Raw genomic sequence first — 18,391 nt, forward strand, 5'->3', positions numbered from 1 at the left:
AATTGGTAGCTCTCACTTCCCTTCCCCTGCTGGAAGGGATAGCGTATCTATGACTGATCTTCGACCACCCTTACCCCACATTTAGTTACGGTCAAGAAGAGGAAGGGACACTGTACTAGGCATCCCATCCACGTAGGCACTTTGCTGAGACAGAACCAACACTGGCTTCATCACCAACTTCAACCCCGAAACTCAAGTTTTTGTCTATTGAAAAAGAAAATCATAGAGACAAACAAAGTTGTATAGATTATCAAAAAGGGAGGAGCTCGACCTCGGCCAATCGGCCTGTATTGCTAAAGAAAAAGGTCTATGGAGATGAATCCCCATAGATTGAGGCAGAGCTGGTGGCCACAACCAAATCACCCTCTCTCCTTCTACTGGCTCAATGAAATGAGCATGTGTGTTGAATCTCCAGCGAGGACACTTGAAAGAACAATGTCTGTTTTCATACACTTATAACACCTTACTTCTTCACTAAAGGCAGCTCCCTGTCCTTTCCCCAAGGCATTTATTTGGGCAGTTCCAAAGGTCCTTGGTCCTACGGGCTCAGGTGGAGGGCTTAGCAGAGGAAGAATTAAGCCGATGAATCAAGCTCTACTCTGCTAAAATAGGAGGGGTATCATGAACGCTCATCAAAAAAGGAAGTCTAATAAGATCATGGATAGAGTTCTTGCTTGTCAGGGCCCTGACCTGGCGTTAGATCGAAGCTTAAGGTACTCAGAAATACAAAAATAGAGGCCAGTGCAGGGGGTAGGTGCCACAGAGAGCTGTTTTGCGGTTAACACTTGACAGCACCTCTTGTTGACAGCTTAAGACAAGATAAGAAATTAAAAGCAAGAAAGAGAAGCAATTGCTCTAAAGCAGCTAGTCAGAAGGCAAAGGTTTCTGCCTATTCCTTCTCGACTAAAGGTTCTTCTCTGGGAAGTTTGGGCCTGCCCGGTGACACACACGCATAGGGGTGTCAATCAGTCGGTTCGGCCGGTTTCGGTTTGGGTTGAATCAATTTCAGTGTAGGAATGGTGAAACCGAAGCCAAACAAATAATGAAAGTTCAGTCAGCTCGGTGTGGTTTCGGGTTTACATCAGGTTCTTGTATCGGTTTGTTATCGGGTCGGCTTCGATTTTGGCCAGGTTTGAGTCGGGTTAACGTGCACATTTATATAGAACTGTGAAAAAATATGGTTTTTAAAGGGTTCCAGGTTATCGGTTCTTATTGGGTAGATTGGTTTGGTGTCGGCCTCTTTCGGTTTTTGGTGTGTTTCGGTTCAGTTTTGGGGTCGTAATACCCCAACCCGAAACCAGCCCAATAAGACTTCGGTTCAAGACGGGCCATGTTGATTTGGTCCATGCCGGTTTACCCTATTCGGTCCCAAGATTGACACCCCTACATTGTTATCTCGTTTCCCTGGTATCCTATTTATAGGAATATAATCTGCCCGAACCGAAGCTGGATAAGCAATTGAAAGAAGTCAGTCTGAGTACACACAGAGAAGATAACCAACTCTATAATCGAAAAAATAGGGAAACAAGTGATGCTTTGGCACCAAATATCTGGAGGTGTGGAAAGAGCCGCTGTGAGAAGCGACATCTATGGCCAGAATTGTATCTACTTCATGAAGGTGAAGCCGTTTGATTAATATTAGTTACGGACTAGTAGTTCTCAGTGAGACATGATGGTAATTGTCTGTCGCTCTGTCTTTTCCTACGTCACATAGCAGATAAGATATTGTTTCCTTAATATATGGTCTTTTTAAGAGTAAGTGAGATGATTAATTCTGACAACCTCAATCACTTGAGAATTAATGATGATTTTGTTTATGTTTTTTTACAAGCCTAAAAAGGGATCTGGCATTTGCTTTTATTTTTAACTTTAATGAATAAGAGCTTCTTCCTAACTAGAAGGTCTGATAGATTGTTATGTAAGGATTGTAAGGTTATATCAGGGGAGAGCCTAGCCACACAACATAGATTAGTGGTCATGGATATGTGTCTCATTACACAGAACCGTAATAAAGGTGAGATTATTTGCCCTATGATAAGGTGGTGTAGCTTAAAAGGAGATATTTTTAATCATTTACTAATGAAGTGGTCAAACAAGGAAAGTGGGACTTTGAGGGAGACACTAATATGATGTGGAATGAAATGACTACTTGTATTAAGAAGGTTGCTAAAGATGTCTTAGGCGAATCGAAAGGAAAACATCATTCCTCTAGAGAGACTTTTGGTGGTGGAATGATGAGGTTCAAATAGCCATTAAAACTAAGAAAGCTAGTTTTAAGACATGGCTAAGGACTAAGGATGTAGAGGATCTACAAAGGTATAAATTTGTCAAAAATAAAGCTAAGAAGATTGTGTGAAAGGCAAGGGCGAAAAAATATGAAGATCATTATAACAATTTGAGCACAAAGGAAGGGGAACATGATAATTATAAGATAAGCTAAAGTGAGGGAAAGGGAGAGTAGAGATCTCGACCATGTTAGATCATAGTTGTCAAGGTGTCGCCTAGGCGCCAATATAATTTAAGTAAATGTTTTTATATTTGTTATTTCATTTACTTAAGATCTTATTTATATCTAAGCAATACCCCATATTTAAATTCAATAAAAATAGTTAAAAATCAAATTCCAAAAGGATAAACAAATCAACCCCCCAGTTCAAGAACAAAAACTCGATTTTTGGTGGTAGGTGGAATTTTCAACTTTCTAATGCTGGGGTTTTTCTCAAATCTAAAAATTTCATAAATATTAATATGGAAAAACATTGCTAAAAACCAAAAGTGCGATAAAAAAAAAAATATTTTCATTCAGAGCGATTTTGACAACATTCGCGCACACCAAATAAAGTTTGACTAGAAAATAACTGCTTCAATATAAATCAGATTTAAGCAATCTTGGATTTATTGGAAAGCTGGTTTTGTGCTCTACTTAATAGAAAAAATATCATGTAACAAAATTGATAATATCATATTTTTTTAAGAACAGTATAAACCAAATGTGAGACTAGGTATGCCTAAAAATAACCAATTCCAAGAACATATAAACCAAATGTATGTTTTGATTGTTTCAAACTTCCAATAGCTTGCTTCTTCAGTTCTGTTGTCTTCTATTTCTATGTTGATTTTTGATGACTTGATGTGTCTTAATATTGATTTTTTGATGACTTGATGTGATTTAATGATGATTTTTTATGATTTAATGTGGCTTAATGTTGATTTTTGATAATATAAGGTACATATTGTAGCATACTAAATAATGTTAGAAAAGAGGGGAAATAGAAAATAACAATTGGGCGCCTTGAACGCCTAGACGGGCGCCTTGTCACCTAAGCACTTAGACACCCCTTCCACCACCTTGGGTCGCCTTGCCGCCTTGACAACTATGTGTTAGATGTATTAAAAATGAAGATGGTAAAGTACTAATAAGGGATGAGGACATTAAGAAGAGATGGGAAGGTTATTTTTGTAGTCTACTAAATGAAGACAGTTCAAATAATAGTATTTTGGAAGACTGCACTATCCATCAAGACACCCCATGTCGTAGATATATACGAAGAATTGGAGTGTCTAAAGTACAGGAAGTTTTAAGGAGGATGAAAGTGGCAAGGCATAAGGCCTAGATTAGATCCCAATAGAAGTGTGAAAGAGCTTAGGAATCTATGGTTTATCTTGGCTAACAAAGCTGTTTAATAAGATTATGAGCACAAGGAAAATGCCAGATGAATGGAGGAGAATCATCGTGGTTTCGATTTACAAAATAAAGGTGATATTCGGAGCTGCAATAACTATAGAGGCATAAAACTAATGAGACATACTATGAAGTTATGGGAGAGGGTTATTGAAACCCACTTGAGACTATAAACTACTATTACGGAGAACCAATTTGGTTTTATGCCAATAAGATCCACGACGGAAGCTATTTTACCTATGGTCTTTATTGACCTAGAAAAAGCTTTTGATAGAGTCCATAGAGAATTAAGTAAATATGTGGACATAATTAAAGATATATATGATGGTGCTGTGACAAGTCTAAAAACAGTGGGGGACCAAAGTAGTGAATTCCCAATTAAAATTGGGTTACATGAAGGATCAATTTTAAGCCCTTATTTGTTTGCGCTTATCATGGATGATTTAACCAAAGACATTCAAGATGAGGTCCCTTGTTGTGTATGCTTTTTGCTGAAGATATTGTTTTGGTGGATGAGACAAAAGTAGGGATTAATGCCAAGTTAGAGTTATGGAGATTAACCTTGGAATCAAAAGATTTTAAGATAAGTAGAATGAAGACGGGAGTATATGGAGTGTAACTTTGGTTACACTAGGACGGATAATGAGGTGGTTATAATTGATGAGAGGGAGATACTGCAAAGTGGTTATTTTAGATATCTTGGCTTAATCATAAATAAAGAAGGTGATATAGAGGATGATATTTCAAAAATAATTAAACTAGGATGGATGAAGTGGAGAGGTGCATCCGGAGTGTTGTGTGATTGGCATAGATGTCACGGCGGTTAGGCGACCCAAGGCACTAAAGAGGGTAAAAATCCAAGGTGACACCAAGTAGGCGACCAAGGCGCCCAAGTCGACCAAAGTGCCTGGACACCTAGCCGTCGCCTTGACAACTATGAACTGATTGGTGTATTCCTTTAAAACTTAAAGGAAAATTTTGTAGGACAGTCATATGACCAGCTATCAGGCTATGATGTATGGTGCGGAATGTTGGGTAATTAAGAAACATCATTTTGATAAAAGCGAAGATGAGGATATTGAGATGGATGAGTGGCAAAACTAGGAAGGATAAAGTAAGGAATAATCATATTAGAGCTGGTTTGGGAGTAGCCCCGATACATGATAAGCTACGAGAAAGTCGTTTGAGGTGGCATGGCCATGTTCAACGGAGGCCTTTGGATTCTCCAGTACAGAGGAGTGATTTGATTCAGATTGAAGGAACTAAAAGAGCCAGGGGCAGACCTAAAATGACCTTTGGAGAAGTGGTGAGAAAGACATGCACAGCTTAGACCTTGTATCAAGTATGAGCTCTAATAGAGCTGATTGGAGGGCAATGATCCATGTAGCCGACCCCATTTAGTTAGGATAAGGCTGCGTTGTTGTTGTGGTTGTTTTAATGAATAAGAGCATTTATTAATTGAGAAATAAATGAAAGTATATGCTAAGGTCCAATTAGGGACCAGAATTTAAGGCAACACTAAAGACATCTTACTAGCTTGTTTCCTGTCCTTGTGTACCATTGGAGTGTGATGTTCGTGGTTGAAACAGTGGTTTGAGCTTGCCTATATGAAAGTCTTTTTTTTTCCATCCAGTGATGCTGGAAGTATAACCTTCCATAGCAATTAGTCTGAATCTCCCCTCCCATCAAAAAGACCAGGTTTCAGTTTAAGAAGTGCCGGTATTCCCAAATGAGCATCCATCTAAGTTGAGTTTGGGAAAGCTTTTTAGGCACTCACAGGTTGAGAGGGAGGTTGCATGACACTGCAGTTGCACAATGGAAAGTGGATATGGAATTATGATAGCTTCCCCGTTTCCCAATGGCTCTACCTATCAAAACCACAGCAATTCAGGCACATCATTCGGATGTGAGATCTTTTGACCTCATGAATTTTGATAATTCAAAGCTTCCAATCAGCTGAGTGTTTGTGTCTGCATAAATTTGAACATCTATCATTTAAATAAACATAGGGATGTTAGTGGGTGGATTAAATGAGTCTGTTTTCTTCATGCCACCTAATCAGACAGGTTTTGATTCAGGTTCCAGTTTCCCTTGAGGAACCTGTGTCTTGGGTTTGGGTGAATATAGCATTTATGGGTCTGGAGCAGCAAGTCTGTCATCTGATCATCTCTACTCTTTTCTTCTAGTTATTACTTTTCATTGAGTTCAACATTATCTCCTACAGTTCTGACGAGGTTGCGTATTCTTTCTGTGGTTCAGTATGGATGAGGTTGATTGAGTTTGGAGTTTAATACAGACCCTTAACAAACCGGTCACATTGTCATCTCTAGATGACCTTGGATAATTAGGATCCCCTTTTTGGTTAGTGGCCAAAAAGAATTACTATCATATATTGCATCTCTCCATGTATATCTTAGACAGTGGACGATGTCTCCTTATATCCTTCAGGAGAACTCTTCTGTCCATTTGTGTGTGCACACACTTATATTGCATTTTGTATGAAGAACAGAGTGTCCAATTAAAACATCGAAGTGTGTTGGCTTTAGGATCTCTTGGATTAATTTGGGGCCCTGAACTTCTTGTTAATTTTTCTCAACTGTTTAGTGAGTTTAATGTTTAGGTCTAACTATATGATCCATGAACCTTGAAATTTCACAGGAATCACACTGTTGAGCCATGTTAAGTAAAGCCATGGTTCCTTGTTTGAACCCTTTTTCTCTCTTTTTTTTTATTTTTTTATAATCTACTGAAGAAAAGTCAAGGCATTTTTATTGTGAAGTCCCCTACCATGTTGTTGCTCACTAACTTGATATACTTTTTTGGATTCTAGAAAGCTCATCCCAAGAGAGAGCAGAGAGGAGAGTTTTTATATTTTGAAACCTTTTCTCAATAAAAAAACAGGAGAGAAACGAAAAAAAAAAAGAAAGAAGGAATACTGGATGATCTTATAATCTACTGAATATAACATGTTGGAGGTAAGCTGTGAGAGTAATTATTACTTCTATGGCAAATATGGATAAGGAGGGTATGTGATCATAGTTTATTTGTTCTGAGATCATGTTAAATTATTTTATATTTTTTATAAAATAGCGAGGGAAGGAAATTTCATGATTCACTGCACAATTCACCGTTGAGATCAACTCAATATCATTAAGCCCCTCTACAATTTAATATGACATTCAGATGTCCACAATACTGGTACCGTATGCAATAAAGGTAATTTGAGGCTGGTACGAAAAGGCTTTAATGATTTATAATTGGATACTTTTCCTTCTTTTCTTTTTTTTTTTTTTTTTTGGGGGGGGGGGGGGTTGGGGGTGGTTCAAGCTAGATGATATTTGCACTGGCTATGACATCTGGATTCTGTTGGTTCATTACTAATTGATCTGCATTGTATGTCCATTTTTTAACAGTCACACACGTATTAGAACTCCTGTCAAAGGACATCTTTGCAAACATCATCAGGTGAGTTTCATAACATATCAACAAATTTGCATTGTTTGGAAGTAATTCTTTTTTCCTGTCTGTTTGACTAAGATGGTCAACCACAGCAGTAATGGCCCATACACCATACTTGCAGAGAGGAGTGGAACCACTGTGCCCAGCCTCCTGCAGAGCACAATGGGGAAGTAATTACCCTAGTTATCTCTGGTTTACTATTTCGGATTGTCCGAAAATTTAAATTTATATTGCTTCTGAATTTAATCTACTTCAGTCTAGTGCCTTATACTCTTTTGCATTAAGAAAGTTTTCTTATTAATAGCTTTATTCATTTAAGATTGTCATAATGTGGTTTGGAGTCTGGGTATAGTAATTACTGCTAGGATCTCCCATTTGGTTTACCTTGAGCATATGAGATCTCTAATGTTCATATAATATTGGATCTGACTACCTGATGGTGTGACTGCTGTCATTGTATGCTGTCTGTATGGTCGATAGGTCATAGTAAGCTGACGTTTTGAGCCATGTTAGTCTTTTTGACTTAGGTTTTGTATTTCACAGTGTTTCGACTATGACAACTTCCTGGAAATAAACTGTAGAAGACCATCCTGGCGCTGCCCTGATTGCAACCATTCTGTCTGCTACACTGACTTACGTATCGACCGCAATATGGTTAAGGTAATTGTTATTGATCTCACATTTGGGCATTTGTCCTATTTGAATAAACCTGGAATTTCTTGTTCAGGTCTTGGAAGAGGTAGCAGAGGGCATCTCTGATGTTATTATCTTAGTGGATGGATCCTGGAAGTCAGCCTTTGATAGTAATGACCAAGCACATCAACCACATAGTGGAACCCAGAGTTGTGAAAATAATGGGCCTGAGCAGCATGAGTTCTCAAAGGACCCAGCTAATGTCGTGGATCTCACTGGGGAAGATGATGAAACATACACTACTAATCTGTTAGAAACTGAAGACAGGAAACCCTTCCGGGATAACTTCCAAGGGTATTCTGTGGCTACCAGTCTGGTTATCCCACCAGTAGCCAACACTACAGCTGAGGTGGTTCTAAGTTCTGGTCCGCAAATCGAAGATGATTTCTGGGAAGGAATTTTCTTGTCCACTTCTAATAACACTTTTGGACCAGCAGGCTCCAGCAGTATGCTGGATGCTCATGCAGCTGGTGCCATTTCTGAGTCTACCCCAACCAATTTTGTGCCATCTCCTGTGCTAACTGATGCTATCTCTCCTGCTCCTAATCGAGAAGTTGCTGATGTCCAGGGGGCCACTCAATCCACAACCTTTGTACATCCAGCTCAATTTTCTGCCCCCTTTAATTTGCAGATACAACCATCACAATTCGGTAACTCAATTGTCAGTACCGAAAATGGAAGGCCAGCACTATCCCGAAATATTAGCAGAACTCCTATAGCAGTTCAGGCTCTTCCTGCTCAGACTCAAGTGACAAATTCAAATCAACGGTTGCGAACTTTGCTGACAAGGGGTGCCCCTCCTGTTTCTCAGAGTGTAAGGGATACAAATTTCAATGCAGTTGGTGATGAGACAGAAAGGCAACAACAGTTCTCTAGATCGCTCATGAATCCTCTGCCGACTTCAGACATTGCATCATCTTCTTCAATGCAGCATGCTTCGATGATACAGGTTTGACTTCCTCTTGAAGTTTCCTGAATTAAAATCCATTGTCATCTGTAGTTTGATTGAATTCATCTACTGATGCTATTAGTCAACCAGTAGAAATAGATATTATGCAACCCCACAGTCCCCACCTAGCGATGTCCTGTTGAAATAGTTGGATAGACTATCTTGATCATCCAGTAGGGTTTATTTTTGGATTCAGAGATCTGCTAGGTCTATGAAAATGGTGGGTTCCAAGTCATGTCATATGCATGTTTGGTTGGTACATTATCTTGTTGTCTCTGGAAACAAACCTTAGGTTTCGCTCATCATCAAGAGGTCTTTTTATGCTCCATATTTGATTCATATAATTTAGGCTATGATTGATCTCACCTGATGGGGATTTGGGGATCAATTACTTCTATTGGCCAAGTCTAGTTTGTCATTCATCTCTCTTCTTAAAGGGAAATGGTGTCAAGTAATGGGAATTTAAATAATGTGCCTGACCTTATTGGTTTAATACTCCCTGTGGTCAAGCAGGGATGCTAGGAAAGGTAAGTGTAAGACGATCACTCTCCCAAAATTTGTGCATCTAGTAACTGTACCGCTCAAATGTGTTTATCTTTTTTCCAATATTTCCATTTTCACACTTACGAGTTATTGAGCAATGATATCTTATTCAACCAAAAAAAAAAGTGTCCCAATCCATGAGGCTCCAGCAACTTCAGGGTCTGGGAGGGGCAAATGTACACAGCCTTACCCCCTGCTTCGCAACAAAGGCTGTTTCCAAGTTTTGAACTCGCAACCAACAGGTTCCAATAGCGCAACTTAACTGTTGTGCCAAGGCCCGCCCATTAAATTCAATAGAACAAGCAAAATTAATTTAAACTTCTGTACCTTTTTAAGGTGTTTCCATTTGATGCCAATGTTTTCTGTGACAGAGCTGGGATCATCAACGACTATGCTTTCCAACTCCATCACTCCCACAGGTGGTTGGCCTTCCGGCAACTAGCCAAGTTGCAGGTGCTTTAAGAAGTTCCTCCCAGCTTACCCACCAGCAACCTCCAAACTCGAGGTTGCCTCAAAATATGAGCCGGCCCTCAAGTCTGTCGCAGTCTACTCATTTTCCACGAACACAGGTTCAGCAAGGAGGGATACGGGGAGTTGGGTTGGCAACAGGAAGCACAACCAATCAACATCTTCTGCCTATGTCTGCTGGTTTGCGAACTGCACAGATGGCAAGACTACCAACACTGTCTGTTCAACTCCAATCACCCCGAACAGGATCTTCTTTAGCAATGCCAGTGGATGAGCAGGGAGGAGGAAATGTGGTGCAACCTGTCTCCAGGGCAGATGAATTAGTTGAATTATCATCAGAGCACAACTGGCGTCCCTCAGGGAGAATGAGGGGAAGCCTCACAGGGCCGGCCTATTCTGCGGCTCTTAGCCAGTATATGGGCCAACCAAATCCAGCACAAGTTTCCGGACAACCACCCAATCAGAGTTCGTCCCCTTCTGGTCCTTCCCAATTGCATGTGCTTATTACCAATGGTATCAATGCCCATGGACTGTCGCAGCAAGCTTACTCGAGGACAGGAGAACCCAGCAGGCCTGGATCTATGGGGCACTTAGGGTAATCTACTGTGGATTTTTAGTACATTTTGTGAATTTAGATAGTACAGCCAATTTTGCCCCAAAGTCAATGTCTTGTAAAGTTGCTTTTTGAGTTTCTTAAGCATGGGATGACATTTTATGTATAGATTATGGTGCATTCCCACTTGTATAGCATTTTTGGAAAACTAGGCTCTCTCTCTCTCTCTCTCTCTCTCTCTCTCTCTCTCACACACCCACACATTTTTCCTTTTCCCTTTTCCCTTTTCCCTGAGTCTCTGCTATGCTAGTGTGGTAGGGTTCGCAAGATAGGCAGCAGTTGTTGGTTTACAGCTGTTGCTCGAGGAACGGTGATACTTGCCGAATACAGAATAGAGGCAATTAGCATCGGATCTTAATGCCTTCAAAAGCTTCTACCTAGCAACAAGTTCACCAACAACTGCAATAGCCACACTTCCAAGTTTCGTTTCTTTTTTATTTGGTCCTATTTCAATGTTTGCATTAATTGGTCTAGCGGTAATGCATTCTTGATCGGACTATTTTTTTTTTTTATTTTATGGAATTCTTGATTGGATTACTGCTTAGCTTTACGAGTATATTGTTTCTTATTTTCATACAGGGTCTCTATATTCTAAGTCATTTTCTTTATCTGCCGAAAAAAATGTTGTCACTTTTTTCGTTCTTGCTTCCAGTTTTCATTTTTATCTGATTGTATCTGTTTCTCACTTCTTACGATGAGAAAATTTTGTTTAGTTAAAGATGAATATTTTCTTCCCTAACCTATTATATTGTGGTCTGCCTCTGTTCATTTGATAGGTGATGGGGATACATTCATTGGAAGCTTTGTAACATAAAGTTTGGAGACATTTGGTTGCATAGATACTTCTGCAATTAAGTTAGTGTAGCCCTTTTTAACAATCCATGGTGAGAAATAGGGAAAAAGAATTCAGTCCGGGAGTGTGGACTACGTCAGTACTCTCATTAGTCCATCTCTCTCCTCTTTATATGAAAAGACACCTTTGCTCCTTTGTTTTGAGGAGGAGAGAAATAGACACATGGGAGTGCTGATGTAGGTCACACCCGATCAAAAAACTATTTCTCATATATTATTGAAAATGTGGCCAAAATCAGAGTTAGCGAAGGTAGTCTCGAGCTTCTTGTGGTTGTAGCGAAGATTTCCAAATTCACCCTTCTCTCTCTCCAACTCCAAGTTAAAATATCCAATTTCATAGGAAGAATTTAAATTTTAAAAAAAAAAAAAAAAAAAGAGAAAAAGAAAAAGGCTCCCAAAGCGTAAGGTGTACATATATAAAAAAGATAGATTCCTTTCTTTGTCACCATCTAGTATGACTTGCTTTAATTCTGATCTCAAAACAATCTTGCTTTGTCCTTTTTTATTCCCTTAAATTTGAAATCATTGAATCGAATTAAGTGGAATCATGGTTTGCTGTTCAGCTGATCCAATTCCGAATCCTTTAACTAAACTTTAATATTTGCCATATGATCAATGAATCACACATCATTCAACCATCTCAATTTAAAGTTTGGTTGAAAGTGTCAAGACTCAAGACCATAGTTAAAAATGGAATAAGATAAAACTTTTGTATGAAATAGCAAGTTTTAAAAGGCTCAAAATTCAAACGGAATGGTTAAAAATATGGTCGAAAACGATAAAAAAACAAAAAACAAAAAAAAAGGGATGTTATGGGTTTTAAACATTTCAGACCTGAAAAAACATGGAAACAAAAAAGCGATAAATTTTGTGATCAATTCATGTCTTATTAAAAATATTAATAGTTTTTTAATGGAAAACCCTATTTCTATCTTTCTTTCTTCCACCCCCATTGAAAGGACCACCCTGCCCAATGGTCTAGGTTTGTTTGCATACTTGGAGCGGTCTACGCACTCAACCTCTGCCCTTATAAGTTTATATAATATTAAATTAATTACTTAAAAATTAAGTTTATAAATAAGTGCTGTTTTTTCACTCAAAAATGGCAAACGTGTTTTAAACGAGTAAAAAACTAAGATCAATTCAGAAAACTGTAAAAAATAGGTGACGACAAAAAAAAAACAGGGTTTAAAATGTGTTTTAACTGACTATTGTCAATATTCTAGATAGCTTGATTATAAATAGTCTCAACTAAAATTCAAGATGTCGGTGATTTATTAGTCGATACGCAATACCAAGGGTGTCAAAATCAAATCGATATCGAACGAAGCCATTTACACCGAAACCGTGAAACTATTTAATAAATAGTTCGGTTTTGATTTTAAAATTGAGACTGTTTAGTTAAATGATTTAAATTGAACGTTTAAACCAAACAAATATTAGTAATATATAATTACAATAATTAAGCATTAATGGTAATAATAAATAATTAGTTAATATGTAATGATATAAATAAATAATTATTTAAAAAAAAACATATATGAATTCAATTCATACTTTCATTTTAATAATTTTTTGTTTTAAAAGACAAGTAATAGTAAGTAATCGTTTGAATAAAAAAGTTAAAAACCGTTTATAAATAATTTCGATTTCAACATATGAAGCCGTTTAGTAAATTATTCGATTTTGGTTTCACCTAAAAAAACTTGCACCAAACCATACAGAACCATTTAACACCCTAAGTCAATACATACCGTGCGTAATACCGATAGCGATGCGATGTACCAGCTGAGTTGGGGGTAAAATGGGCAAATTCTTTTTTCAGAAAATAAGGGCAAAGCCAGACCAAATATCGGAATTGAGCGATACGATCTGGATTCCGAAATTAAATCCTTGGGTCTCGAATTCGGATCGATGAGGCCAAATTTCTCCCCCGTGCTTAAATTAAATATCACGAAATTAGTGATGTAAAACAATTCGTAATCTTTGAAAAGAAAAAAAAAAAGAAAGTAAGTTGTGTCCGTTGTGGGAGTGTCTTCTCATTGGTTGGAATGGTTATATAGATCTATCATAACTGTAGCATTGGCATTTAAACGATCCAGATTTCTCTGATCTCATAAACGGTGAGAAGAACATTCCAGAACTCCACTTCCGCAAGAACCTAGGAACCTGGAACCCTAATACTGAATCTATAAATAAGGCCTTCTATACTTTGTTCTATATTTCGTATTAACCCTAGCCGCTCTCGTTTTTCACTTTCTCAGATCTTTCTTTCTGGTTCGAAGGTTGGTACGTCATTGACAAACAATGGCAGAAGTTCAGATGGGAGATGCGGAAACCTTTGCTTTCCAGGCTGAGATTAATCAGCTTCTCAGTTTGATTATCAACACCTTCTACAGCAACAAGGAGATCTTCCTCCGTGAGCTTATTAGCAATTCCTCTGATGTGAGTTTTATATCATTTTTGTTCATCATAATTAGTCTTCGATTTTCTACAGGCAGTGTTTTTTTTTTTTTATTCTCTCAATTTTAGGGTTTCACTTTTGTATTTTTGATTCCGTTTTGATAATGTGTTTGGAATCTGGAATGAACAGGCGCTGGATAAGATCAGATTTGAGAGTTTGACAGACAAGAGCAAGCTCGATGGACAGCCGGAACTTTTCATCAGGCTTGTTCCTGACAAGGTCAACAAGACCCTGTCGATCATCGACAGCGGTATTGGGATGACCAAAGCTGGTTAGTATAGTCAATTCATTCCAATGGCGCACTCTACAGAATGAACTTTTTCTTCTAGGGTTGTTGTTGCAGTCTTAGTTGAACTGATAATACTCTCTCCGTATTTGCTGTAGATTTGGTAAACAATTTGGGGACAATCGCTAGGTCTGGCACCAAAGAGTTTATGGAGGCTCTGCAGGCTGGAGCAGATGTGAGCATGATCGGTCAATTTGGTGTGGGTTTCTACTCGGCTTACCTCGTTGCGGAAAAAGTCATTGTGACGACCAAGCACAATGACGACGAGCAGTATATTTGGGAGTCCCAAGCCGGTGGTTCATTCACAGTTACCAGGGATACTGGAGAACAGCTGGGCAGGGGAACTAAAATTACTCTCCACCTTAAGGAGGACCAGGTTCGTATTTTAAGATTTTTTTTATGTAAACTTTGTACGCCTTTCTGATTTCATCTGGTGCTGTTGAATCTGTAATTGTAACTATTTGATTTGTTTCGCAGATGGAATACTTGGAAGAGAGAAGGATAAAGGATCTTGTGAAGAAGCATTCTGAATTCATCAGCTACCCTATCTATCTCTGGACAGAGAAGACCACCGAGAAGGAGGTAAGTGATGACGAAGATGAGGATACCAAGAAAGAGGAGGGTGACGTTGAGGATGTAGACGAGGAGAAGGAAACGAAATCCAAGAAGAAGAAGGTCAAGGAGGTGTCTTATGACTGGGAACTCGTCAACAAGCAGAAGCCCATCTGGTTGAGGAAGCCGGAGGAGATCACCAAAGAAGAGTATGCTTCTTTCTACAAGAGCTTGACCAATGACTGGGAGGACCATCTGTCTGTAAAACATTTCTCTGTTGAAGGTCAGCTTGAATTCAAGGCCATCCTCTTTGTGCCAAAGAGGGCTCCATTCGACCTCTTTGACACAAGAAAAAAGGCAAATAACATCAAGCTCTATGTACGGAGGGTCTTCATCATGGACAACTGCGAGGAGTTGATGCCCGAGTACCTCGGATTTGTGAAAGGTGTTGTAGACTCAGATGATCTACCACTTAACATATCCCGTGAAATGCTTCAGCAGAATAAGATTCTAAAGGTTATCAGGAAGAACCTTGTGAAGAAATGCATGGAGATGTTTGCTGAGATTGCTGAAAACAAGGAGGACTACGGCAAATTCTACGAGGCGTTCTCCAAGAACCTGAAGTTGGGTATTCACGAGGACAGCCAGAACAGGACAAAGCTTGCTGAGTTGCTTCGTTACCACTCAACTAAGAGTGGTGATGATACGACCAGCTTGAAGGACTATGTCACCAGGATGAAGGAGGGACAGAAGGACATCTTCTATATTACTGGTGAGAGCAAGAAGGCTGTGGAGAACTCCCCATTCCTCGAACGGCTCAAGAAGAAGGGCTACGAAGTTCTGTATATGGTTGATGCCATCGATGAGTATGCCGTGGGACAACTGAAGGAGTACGATGGGAAGAAGCTTGTCTCTGCAACCAAGGAAGGTCTGAAGCTTGAGGATGAGACTGAGGAAGAAAAGAAGAAGAAGGAAGAGAGGAACAAGTCTTTTGAGAATCTGTGCAAGACTGTCAAGGACATCTTGGGTGACAAAGTTGAGAAGGTTGTTGTCTCTGACAGAATCGTTGATTCTCCTTGCTGCTTGGTGACCGGAGAGTACGGTTGGACTGCAAATATGGAGAGGATCATGAAGGCTCAGGCTCTTAGGGACAACAGCATGGGATCTTACATGTCCAGTAAGAAGACCATGGAGATCAATCCTGACAATGGCATTATGGAGGAGTTGAGGAAGAGAGCTGAGGTTGATAAGAACGACAAGTCGATCAAGGACTTGGTCTTACTGCTCTTTGAGACTGCCCTCCTGAACTCTGGTTTCAGCCTAGATGATCCTAACACCTTTGCCACCAGGATCCACAGGATGCTGAAGTTGGGTCTGAGCATTGATGAGGAAGAAACAGTCGGTGATGAAACAGATATGCCCGCACTGGAGGAAGATGCCAACGAGGAAAGCAAGATGGAGGAAGTTGATTAGAGTATAAAAATAAAATAAAAAAGCTGCTGTTGCGTGTGGAGTGCATAGTTAGGTGCACGGGTTTTCTATACTCCTGTCTTAGTGTTTTTGCCGGTGAACCTGTTTAAGGGGTTTTTGTTTTTCTATAGGTGTTACTTTTTTTTTAATTTAAATTATCGGTTAGCTCCTTTTTCATTTACTGCTAAGCTATATAATTCCTTCTTCTATCGTTTAATGTCTTAACTCCTTTTGAGTGCCCTGCAATGTAGAACTTTCTTAATCTTAGCAACTATCAAAACCTTAGTATGGCTTTAGATTATTACTGTACAATGGATGATTTGTCTCTCATTTTAAACAAGTTTCCAGTGGATGTTTTCTCTCATTGGAAGCAAGTTGGCTCGTACTATCTTATGTTCGGTAGTAAACACAGACACTAGGAGGGTGAGAAATTATGCTCCCAGAGATCATAGAAGAAGAGATATGCTGTCAACTGAACTCAGCTCACAAAGGATGACAACTTGAGAAGTCTTATTTTACAGACGTGACATTGTATAGGCCAGTTCCCATGCTAAGCTCCAATGGTTTATGGTGGGTTCTGATTAGTTTCTTCTGCTAGGAAGTTTAATGTTTGCAAGGCCTGGTTTTGTTGAGGCTTTTCAACAGTCATTTTCCTCTTCAATGGATTATGTTGTGTATAACTGAGACTGCCTATGGCCTATTTCATCTGTATTACAGTTTTTGCTGACTTGGGTTTATACATAACGCATGCATAATCTGTCTAAGTAAAACAAAGATTCTCATTCTGATCCATTCAGAATTGGTTAGAATCGGCATGAACCCTAGAAATCAATTACGAATTGTTTGAAATAGGAATTGAAATCGAATGATTCTGATCTGTCTGGAATCTGAATTAGAATCAGTTTCAGGGATTCTCATCCAATTCAACATTTCGACTTAATTGAATTCATCGATGTGATATTATTTTGCTGGGCCAGTGTATGCTAGTGTTTTCCTCCTTTGCGTCTTAATTTTCTCCTACTCAAATGAGTGTGACCTCTCCGTCCTTTAATGTAAATGCTATTTTATCATACGTCATTGGTTTGCTCTTTGAATGCCCGCTTGCATCGTTTCAAGATCTAGTTTTTAAACACACATAACCTGCTTGGCAAACATGAGATAAAAAGGGACATGGCAGATCTGCCGTCAGGGACGAGCCTGTAACTGAACCCAGAACCAGAAACATTCAATGTTTTCTGCCTACAACAAGGTTGTCCTTCTCTGTATATTCGTTTACATAAATAATTGAATTTTGATTCTAGAACTTCAGATTAAGCTCGCATGAAGCTTTTAACCAATAACAGGAGCCTTTTGTCATATGTTTTAAGAGGTAAGTAGTGGCATAATAAATCTTTGGGAAAGAGAACGCTATTTGAGCACATGATCGTCCTCGTCCTTTTGCCCTGACACGGATATTTGAAATGACCACTCTGCCTGCGATTGGTCTTGGATCTTGAATAGTATAACCAGTGTGTTATTCTTCCTTGGTAAGATGTTTATCGATGTTTGTCTTGTAGCTGTGTTAGGACCAATGTTGATAAATTCCAAGAATTTATGTGAATGGCTCTTGGAATGTACCTTTACTGTTTTTTTTTTCCTCTTACCTATTCATTTGACTTCTGAAGTTTTCTCTTGGGCGTGAAGGATTCATGATTGGAAACAATCAGAACTGCTGAAAATTTAATGGGTTCAGATATTTTCCCCTTGAAGAAAGTGTTTCTTAAACGTCTGCTGGATTTGAAGCAGCAATGTTGTTAGTAAATGTATTCATCAAAGGGCTTTGTGTAATAAGGGAGTTTCTCTAGACGGGGCCAATCAAATGGGTTTTAATAAAGAATTACAGGTCGGATTTGAGAAGAAGAAATGGGAAATGGAAGCTCTGAAATCATCTGATCGAAACGAACAAAATTACAGAAGAACAAATAGAGAAAAAAAATGAGACTGTACCCGATCAATCATGTTACTTTGAACATAAATGGGTCTTGGTTTAAAGGGAAAGAGAAGCGGGTTTTAACTGAATTGCGGGATTTAAGACGAAGAAAGAAGAAAAGGGTCAAAGAGTGATTGACAATGAAGCTGTAAGAAATAGAGAGAAAGATGCAAATAGGGGATCATGAAAAGGAAAAACTGAATAGGGTTTTGGTCCAAATATACGGAAAAGAATGATCTGCAAACGCAATTACAAGTGAATTGGTTCTAAGAACAAGTTGGATCTTCGAGATATTTTGCCCTTCTCATTTCACTTCGTTACTTAAAAGATTGTTGGTGTTGTGTTCCAGACTGCAGCAACTTTGTATAAGACGCATGAACAACGACGAATT

The 18,391-nt window shown here is 38.9% G+C and overlaps 2 protein-coding genes across 6 annotated transcripts in view; both read left to right on the forward strand.

Moving 5' to 3' along the window:
- LOC122646676 (E4 SUMO-protein ligase PIAL1-like) overlaps window positions 1-10,550 on the forward strand; it is a 96,892-nt gene extending 86,342 nt beyond the window's left edge. For 3 of the 5 annotated variants that reach the window (XM_043840283.1, XM_043840277.1, XM_043840270.1), the window contains 4 exons: window positions 7,096-7,147; window positions 7,685-7,801; window positions 7,869-8,783; window positions 9,698-10,550. In XM_043840283.1, coding sequence (XP_043696218.1) covers window positions 7,096-7,147; window positions 7,685-7,801; window positions 7,869-8,783; window positions 9,698-10,393 — 1,780 coding nt within the window. In that variant the 3' untranslated portion in view covers window positions 10,394-10,550. The remainder of the gene's footprint in view (window positions 1-7,095; window positions 7,148-7,684; window positions 7,802-7,868; window positions 8,784-9,697) is intronic. The other 2 variants (XM_043840292.1, XM_043840301.1) reach the window with 2 other exon arrangements.
- A 2,917-nt stretch (window positions 10,551-13,467) lies between these two features.
- Window positions 13,468-16,036, forward strand: LOC122665037 (heat shock protein 83-like). The gene is made up of 4 exons (XM_043861095.1): window positions 13,468-13,704; window positions 13,853-13,994; window positions 14,108-14,385; window positions 14,487-16,036. The coding sequence occupies exons 1-4, from the start codon at window positions 13,567-13,569 to the stop codon at window positions 16,032-16,034; spliced, it is 2,106 nt and encodes a 701-aa protein (XP_043717030.1). The 5' UTR covers window positions 13,468-13,566; the 3' UTR covers window positions 16,035-16,036.
- Window positions 16,037-18,391: the final 2,355 nt, after the last annotated feature.

Source organism: Telopea speciosissima, chromosome 1 (assembly GCF_018873765.1).
Source record: "Telopea speciosissima isolate NSW1024214 ecotype Mountain lineage chromosome 1, Tspe_v1, whole genome shotgun sequence".
NCBI classification, from domain to species: domain Eukaryota; kingdom Viridiplantae; phylum Streptophyta; class Magnoliopsida; order Proteales; family Proteaceae; genus Telopea; species Telopea speciosissima.

Coding starts and splice junctions, on each gene's coding strand:
- LOC122665037 (XM_043861095.1), top strand. CDS start 13,567: ATGGCAGAAGTTCAGATGGGAGATGCGGAAACCTTTGCTTTCCAGGCT. Junction 13,995..14,107: donor TATTGGGATGACCAAAGCTG/GTTAGTATAGTC, acceptor TATTTGCTGTAG/ATTTGGTAAACAATTTGGGG. Junction 14,386..14,486: donor TCCACCTTAAGGAGGACCAG/GTTCGTATTTTA, acceptor TTTGTTTCGCAG/ATGGAATACTTGGAAGAGAG.